The sequence below is a fragment of the Oncorhynchus mykiss genome, chromosome 11 (assembly GCF_013265735.2).
Source record: "Oncorhynchus mykiss isolate Arlee chromosome 11, USDA_OmykA_1.1, whole genome shotgun sequence".
Taxonomy (NCBI): domain Eukaryota; kingdom Metazoa; phylum Chordata; class Actinopteri; order Salmoniformes; family Salmonidae; genus Oncorhynchus; species Oncorhynchus mykiss.
Genome location: NC_048575.1, coordinates 66,763,746 through 66,772,432, shown reverse-complemented (window position 1 = coordinate 66,772,432; position 8,687 = coordinate 66,763,746). Strand labels below are relative to the sequence as shown.

Below are 8,687 nucleotides of genomic sequence, written 5' to 3'. Positions count from 1 at the left end.
GGAATGCATTTAAATTACACACCGCCTGGAGGTGTGTTGGGTCACGTTGGGGTCAGTCTATTGGATGCTAACTCACATAACCAGTGAGGGACCTACTCATCCAAGAGTTTAGAATAATAGGGAGGACATGAAATAACACACGTGGAATCATGTAGTAACCAAAAAAGTGTTAAACAAATCAACATTTATTTTTTATTTGAGATTCTTCAAATAGCCACCCTTTGCCTTGATGACAACTTCGCACACTCTTGGCATTCTCTCAACCATCTTCACAAGATAGTCACCTGGAATGCATTTAAATTAACAGGTGTGCCTTGTTAAAAGTTAATTTGTGGCATTTCTTTAACTTCTTAATGCGTTTGAGCCAATCAATTGTGTTGTGACAAGATAGGGGTGGTATACAGAAGATAGACCTATTTGGTAAAAGACCAATTCCATATTATGGCAAGAACAGCTCAAATAAGCAAAGAGAAACGACAGTCCATCATTACTTTAAGACATGTCAATATGGAACATTTCAAGAACTTTGAAAGTTTCTTCAAGTGCAATCGCAAAAATCAAGTGCTATGAAGAAACTGGCTCTCATGAGGACCGCCACAGGAATGGAAGACCCAGAGTTACCTCTGCTGCAGAGGATACATTAATTAAAGTTACCAGCCTCAGAAATTGCAGCACAAATAAATGCTTCTCTGAGTTCAAATAACAGACACATCTCAACATCATCTGTTCAGAGGAGACTGTGTGAATCCGGCCTTCATGGTCAAATTGCTGCAAAGAAACCCCTACTAAAGGATTCCAATAAGAAGAGACTTGCTTGGGCCAAGAAACACAAGCAATGGACATTAGACCGGTGGAAATTTGTCATTTGGTCTGGAGTCCTAATTTGAGATTTTGGGGTTTTATGAGACACAGTGTGGGGCAGTGGATGATCTCCGCATGTGTATTTCTCACCTTAAAACATAGAGGCAGAGGTGTTATGGTGTGGGGGTGCATTGCTGGTGACACTGTCTGTGATTTATTCAGAATTCAAGGCACACTTACCCAGCATGGCTACCACAACATTCTGCAGCGATACGCCATCCCTTCTGGTTTGGGCTTAGTGGGACTATCATTTGTTTTTCAACAGGACAATGACCCAACAGACCTCCAGGCGGTGTAAGGGCTATTTTACCAAGAAGGAGAGTGATGGAGTGCTAATTCAGATGACCTGGCCTCCACATTCCTCCGACCTCAACCAAATTGAGATGGTTTGGGATGAGTCAGAGTGAAGGAAAAGCAGCCAACAAGTGCTCAGCATATGTGGGAACTCCTTTAAGACTGTTGGAAAAGCATTCCAGGTGAAGCTGGTTGAGAGAATACCAAGCATGTGCAAAGCTGTCATCAAGGCAAAGGTTGGCTATTTGAAGAATCTCAAATATGAAATATATTTGGATTTGTTTAACACTTTTTTGGTTACTACATGATATCATATGTGTTATTTCATAGTTTTGATGTATTTAAAAATAAAGAAAAACCCTTGAATGAGTAGGCGTGTCCAAACTTTTGACTGGTACTGTATTTATTGCCTGACTGAAAAAAGGCACTTCAAACTTTTGACCGGTAGTGTAGCTTAACAGGATATTATATGAATTCTCAACTTTTTATAATCCCCTATTAGATATACATTTCACAAAATCTGCCCTTTCTATCAGAATAGGGTGACTCAGAGTGACTATTTAGAAATAACGAAACACATGGGTCTGGGTTGACCAACTCTCCCACCCCCAAAAAACTGTGGATGAAGAGTTGTCAAAAACAAGAGGAGAAAAAAAGTCAGCTTTTGGCATTCAAAGCAGGTTGCAAAAATGTCATAACAGAAGAGCTCATTTGACCAGAAAGCACTTTGAATTCTGAGGTGTTCTCATGTAAATCACCAGGACAAAGGTCAGAGAGCTAAGGACTAAGCTCATTCTTATTAATGTTTTGTCTATTGAATCTGTCCTTTAAACACTGGTGTAATTATTCCAAAAGGGAATTAGACAATTAGCATCTTATCTGAACCACCATCCTTCATTGTGAGAAAGTGCTGGACTGAAACTACTCTGACATAGATCAGGATATTAGAGCTCAAAGACACAATATTAGAGTCCAAAGACATTTACTGCATCATTGATTATTACTGTGTAATATCTACACCAGATAACAGGAGTTTGGTTCTGTTTCTGGACATCGCTATATTAAACATTTATTTTCTTCCTCGTCTCTAAGGTGACAGAATAATCTAGTTTTCCTCTACCCATACTGTGAGCCATTAACATTGTGCAGGTTGCCATGCTAACATTAACATGCATGTACTGTGCCAAAATGAAAATCATTAAATTAATGTGAAACAATGTTGTATATGATTCAATCATCTCTCTCCCATTGCCTATAGGGGAACTGGTGAGAATGTTGAATTGCTGACATGTTTTAAGCAGTCCCGATTATTACCATGGACCACTGATTACTTATTTCCCCCTATAGGAAATAAGTGACGTCATGCAAAAAATAGAAGGTTTAGTTGAGAGAGAATGGAATTTAAGAAGGACGTATTAAAGAGGATGAGGGAGAGGATAGAGGACAGTGATCAGGAAAGAAAGGCTGTGTGTGACGCACAAGGCGGGGAGCATGGAGAGGAGAGACAGGTAGAGAGAACCCCCAATATTCTGGACCATACATTTCATGACCACCCTTTCGTCCTCAAGTTCATAGCTAGTAGTTAGATGAATACCATATTTTCTCTCCAATAATAGATGATTCTGTAGATCTTAGAGATAACGTTTACAGTAATAGAAGCTCACATTATGATGAAACCTACTGTTATCCAAGATAATGACATACTGTACTGTATGGCGGTACAGATGTAGGATCTTCATTTGACCACTCTGTTGCAGGAGAACTCTTCTGTATTGTATTTGCGGTTTTAAAAGGCTTCATCAGGTATGAAGGTAAGACCCAGATGCAAACAATGTCGAATTAACAATGTTTTAATAATCCATCATGGGTGGCAATAGACAGTTCAAGGCAGGCAGGAGTCAGTAAACCAGAGATGGGGCAACGGCACTGGACAGCAGGCAGGCTCAGGGTCAGGACAGGCAAGGGTCAAAACCAGGAGGGCGAGAAAAAGAGAGACTGGAAAAAACAGGAGCTGAGGCAAAAACGCTGGTTGACTTGACAAAGAAGAACTGGCAACAGGCGAACAGAAACCACAGGTATAAATTCACAGGGGATAATGGGGCAGATAGGCGATACCTGGAGGGGAGTGGAGACAATCACAAAGACAGGTTAAACAGATCAGGGTGTGACAGGCTTCTGAAGTTTGTAATTTCCACTTTGAAATCTACACTTGATTTTCCCTTACCAAAAATCTATCGACCCCTGCAAAACTTTCCATGAATTACAATCCACATAATAATTCAAATTTCATGTTGCTCCAGGATAATCTCCTGCTGTAACTGGCTCAATTTAATTTCATACAAATTTAAGATCATACATCGTACAGTAGTTACACCGTAGCATCCTCTGCACTTGTGAGCTTTTAAGCAATCCTATGGATGATAATCACTAGACAGTCCTCATTGCAAGGGCTTCCAGCTGTTTAGTGATGTATAACCGCGTTGGTCCTACTGTATAAGTGCATAATTAATGATGTTACCACTATGCTGTCAGGCATGTCAATGGTTGCTCTATGTGGAATAATATTTTTAATTCTTCTTCTCAATTGTCGTAGGTACATTACACATCCATCCGGGTTGACGCCCCCCCTTGGGCTGTGCCGTTGCGAAGATATTTGTGGGCTATACTCGGCCTTGTCTCAGGATGGTAAGTTGGTGGTTGAAGTTATCCCTCTAGTGGTGTGGGGGCTATGCATTGGCAAAGTGGGTGGGGTTATATCCTGCCTATTTGGCCTTGTCCGGGGGTATCGTCGGATGGGGCCACAGTGTCTCCCGACCCCTCCTGTCTCAGCCTCCAGTATTTATGCTGCAGTAGTTTATGTGTCAGCGTGGCTAGGGTCTGTCTGTTATATCTGGAGGATTTCTCCTGTCTTATCCGGTGTCTTGTGTGAATTTAAGTATGCTCTCTCTAATTCTCTTTCTTTCTTTCTTTCTTTCTGTCACACCCTGGTCAAAGTATTTTGTGTTTATCTTTATTTATTTGGTCAGGCCAGGGTGTGGCATGGGTTTTTGTATGTGGTGTGTATTTATGGGGATTGTAGCTAGTGGGGTGTTCTAGCTAAGTCTATGGCTGTCTGAAGTGGTTCTCAATCAGAGGCAGGTGTTTATCGTTGTCTCTGATTGGGAACCATATTTAGGCAGCCATATTCTTTGAGTTTGTGGTGGGTGATTGTCCTTAGTGTCCTGATGTCATTGTTCTGTGTTAGGTTACACAAGTATAGGCTGTTTCGGTTTTCGTTAAGTTTATTGTTTTGATAGTGTTTGTGTTTAGTGTGTTACTTCATTAAACATGGATTGCAATAGACACGCCGCATTTTGGTCCGACTCTCCTTCTCATCAAGAAAACCGTTACACTTTCTTTCTTTCTTTCTCTCTCTCGGAGGACCTGAGCCCTAGGACCATCCCTCAGGACTACCTGGCATGATGACTCCTTGCTGTCCCCAGTCCACCTGGCCGTGCTGCTGCTCCAATTTCAACTGTTCTGCCTGCGGCTATGGAACCCTGACCTGTTCACCGAATGTGCTACCTGTCCCAGACCTGCCGTTTTCAACTCTCTAGAGACAGCAGGAGCGGTAGAGATACGCTGAATGATCGGCTATGAAAAGCCAACTGACATTTACTCCTGAGGTGCTGACTTGCTGCACCCTCGACAACTACTGTGATTATTATTATTTGCCATGCTGGTCATTTATGAACATTTGAACATCTTGGCCATGTTCTGTTATAATCTCCACCCGGCACAGCCAGAAGAGGACTGGCCACCCCTCATAGCCTGGTTCCTCTCTAGGTTTCTTCCTAGGTTCTGGCCTTTCTAGGGAGTTTTTCCTAGCCACCGTGCTTCTACACCTGCAATGCTTGCTGTTTGGGATTTTAGGTTGGGTTTCTGTACAGCACTTTGTGACATCAGCTGATGTAAGAAGGGCTTTATAAATACATTTGATTGATTGATTGAAGTAAGACACATGAATCAACCTCCATTATTTTCAGTGATGGGATTACTACAGCATATGATGCTAGTAGTACTATGACAGGCTACCATTGTGTAGTCTTTTCTCAATTCTGAAGAGGATATTCCAAGAACTGCAATGCCCTAGCCCCGGCTCCCAGGCTGAGCTCACGTCATGTGAAAGCCTGTGACAGAGGCGAGCAATTATAAAATGCAATGTCCTTGTTAAAGCGTATTACTACATACACTACCGTTCAAAGGTTCGGGGTCACTTAGAAATGTCCTTATTTTTTTAATAAAAGCTATTTTATTCAGAAATACAGCGTAGACATTGTTAATGTTGTAAATGACTATTGTAGCTGAAAACGTCTGTTTTTATATGGAATTTCTACATAGGCGTACAGAGGTCCATTATCAGCAACCATCCCTCCTGTGTTTCAATGGCACGTTGTGTGAGCTAATCCAAGTTAATCATTTTAAAAGGCTAACTGATCATTAGAAAACCCTTTTGCAACTATGTTAGCACAGCTGAAAACTGTTGATCTGATTAAAGAAGCAATAAAACTGGCCTTCTTTATACTAGTTGAGTATCTTGTACATCAGCATTTGTGGGTTCGATTACAGGCTCAAAATGGCCAGTTTTTCTTCTGAAACTCGTCAGTCTATTCTTGTTCTGAGAAATGAAGGCTATTCCATGTGAGAAATTGCCAAGAAACTGAAGATCTCGTTCAACGCTTCTTTAGACTAGTTGAGTATCTTGAGCATCAGCATTTTTGGGTTCGATTACAGGCTCAAAATTGTCAAAAACAAAGTGCTTTCTTCTGAAACTTGTCAGTCTATTCTTGTTCTAAGAAATGAAGGCTATTCCATGTGAGAAATTGCCAAAAAACTGAAGATCTCGTACAACGCTGTGTACTACTCCCTTCACAGAACAGCGCAAACTGGCCCTAACCAGTCACTTAGACATTCAGACACAGAAAATCCCACAGAAGCATTTATCCCTGGGCCTCTAGGAATGTATCTCTCTCTCTCTCGCTGTCTCTCTCGCTGTCTCTCTCACTCTCTGTGTTACTCAAGCACATTGACTGATTATCGATCTGCCCCAATTCCTTGGGTACAACATTCATTCAGTAATTTAGCTATGGCCATTATAGTGCAGAGAGCGCCACAGAGCATTGGGTGGTTGAGGCAGAAAAGGCCACCAGATGGAGAGTGAGCAGGAACATGTGACAGACAGTCAGTTGTGATAACTGACTTAAAATGAATTTCCCTGCTCTTTCAGGTTTCAGGACCTGATTTCAGTTATGCTTGACATAGAGTACTATCTATCCCCTTATGGCGCATGCAATAGAAGCCCATCAGGTACGTTTTCAGAGGCCTCTAAAAAAACACCTCAGTATAAGTATCTTCTACACTTTTTACACCAATTTGGGGAAAGGAAAACAGAGCAACATTCATATTAGTCTCTCTCTAATCTAACCCTCTCTTTCCCCTTTTCCAATATTTTGGCACCATGTCTCGTTTCCCCAATGTTGTCAGAATGTGTGGCCTATGTTAGCTGATTGAAAATAGTGGGGTAGAGCCTATAATGAAGTACACTCAGTTTATATACATCACCCATTCACTATAGGTATCCCCATATCCTACAGTAGCAATATGTATTTGTCGGCTACATATCTCTCAATTGTCTAAATTTAGACATTTAAGAATTTGCTAAACTATGCTGGGCTCGTTGAACAAGTTGTCCAGTCCATGAACGTTTCCCGTTACCATATACAATTGTTGGAAATATCTGATATTTGCGTACGCGTGCTAAGTATGAGAGAGAGAGAGAGAGAGAGAGAGAGAGAGAGAGAGAGAGAGAGAGAGAGAGAGAGCGCGCGCACCTCAATGAGCCAAGAGTATAGGGTACGGAGTAGAGCGCTGGAGAGTGGAGTCAAGTCTAGGAACAGCTTCTTTCACGCCCTGTGTCTTTTTGCTGCGGTGGAGAAGAGGTGCTCATTTGAACGCCATGTACCAGAGAACACCTACATTTTACGCGGAGTGAAGTCAATTTAAATACACATACATTTTCTTATCCAAATTACATTTTTAATAACTGCGGGTTATTCTAAATGTTCTCTGTGTGAGCTGCTTTTCAGTGATCATTGCATCATGTTACCAGTCTAATTTAGGGGTGCCAAATTCGTCAGGATGGCAATGACGAAGAAAGTTTAAATTGAAAGACATCAGTATTCTCCAAGATGATTTCTTACCATTTATTCAATCAGTAACTGGTTGATTATTAATGTACATTTCATAGGTGTTGCATGGACTAATTATATTATTGTCAACAGCAGAACACCAAAAAAATGGATCCCTTGTTCACCACAACTGATTTAAAATTGCCAAGCAATTGGACCAACTCTTCAGGGGTCAATGGAACTGATCAGGACTGGAACCAGTTTGTGCAACCCGTTTGGAGAATTGTGCTATGGGCATTCGCCTACAGTTGCATGGTTACTGTGTCTCTGGTGGGGAACGTCGTGGTAATTTGGATCATTATGGCGCATAAACGAATGCGAACTGTGACCAACTATTTTCTGTTGAACCTCGCGTTTGCTGAAGCGTCTATGTCTGCCTTCAACACCGTTATCAACTTCATCTATTCCGTGCACAACGAGTGGTACTTCGGGCTGATGTACTGTCGCTTTCACAACTTCTTCCCCGTCGCTGCTGTCTTCGCTAGTATATACTCTATGACTGCGATAGCGGTGGACAGGTGAGTTCTGTTTGGGGAAACGTTTCAATGCGCGGCTTCTTATGTTTCACACTGATGTAACAAATGTGAATTTAATCCAAAGGCTAGAATGTATGTTTATGGTGACAATAAATCAAACAGAACAAAAAATAACTTTAATAATAACAATAATGCACTTGAATCCAGTCACCAAGTTATTAGTAGCCTAATAACTATGTTATAACATATTAGGATTAAGACAGTAACATTTATACATAGGTTACATAGACATGTTATATAGCTAGTAATGTATTCATTCAAAAAAATTGGTTCTGGAGTTATGCTACTGCCGCTGCTACTACATCCTTCATCAAATCGATCAAACCAACCAATCAATATATATTTAATTTGTGCACTGCAATTCAAACGGTTATTTAGGGTATGTCAATCAGCAACTGCTATATATAATTGATGTTAATAATAATGTATACAGTAGATGTGTTCATGTTATGTATTCATGTAAGGTGACAGAGGCTGTGGTGTTAGAGTGCTGTGGTATGTTGTGTGTGTGTGCATGCATGTGCATGCGTGGATGTGTTGCTTCGTGTGTGTGCGTGCCTGCGTGTGTATATGTGTGCATGTGTGTTTGACCTCACTGTTTTGTTTATCTCCAGGCTTTTGTTTTTAAACAGACTCACCCATCACATGGCTGTTATAATTAACCTCAATTTCTGTTTGTGAGATAAGCCCTTCTCATGTGAATGCTGCTGTCTGATTTGTCCTCTGACTCCATCTCCAGCAGTAATAGTCTGTAATGCCTGGATATCTC

General features: G+C 41.1%; 1 protein-coding gene across 1 annotated transcript in view; it reads left to right on the top strand.

Moving 5' to 3' along the window:
• Positions 1-6,668: 6,668 nt before the first annotated feature.
• The window catches only part of LOC110536266 (substance-P receptor), a 36,535-nt gene continuing 34,516 nt past the window's right edge, over positions 6,669-8,687 (top strand). The window contains exon 1 of the mRNA XM_021621960.2: positions 6,669-7,900. Within this exon, the coding sequence (XP_021477635.2) occupies positions 7,491-7,900 (410 nt within the window). The 5' untranslated portion in view covers positions 6,669-7,490. The remainder of the gene's footprint in view (positions 7,901-8,687) is intronic.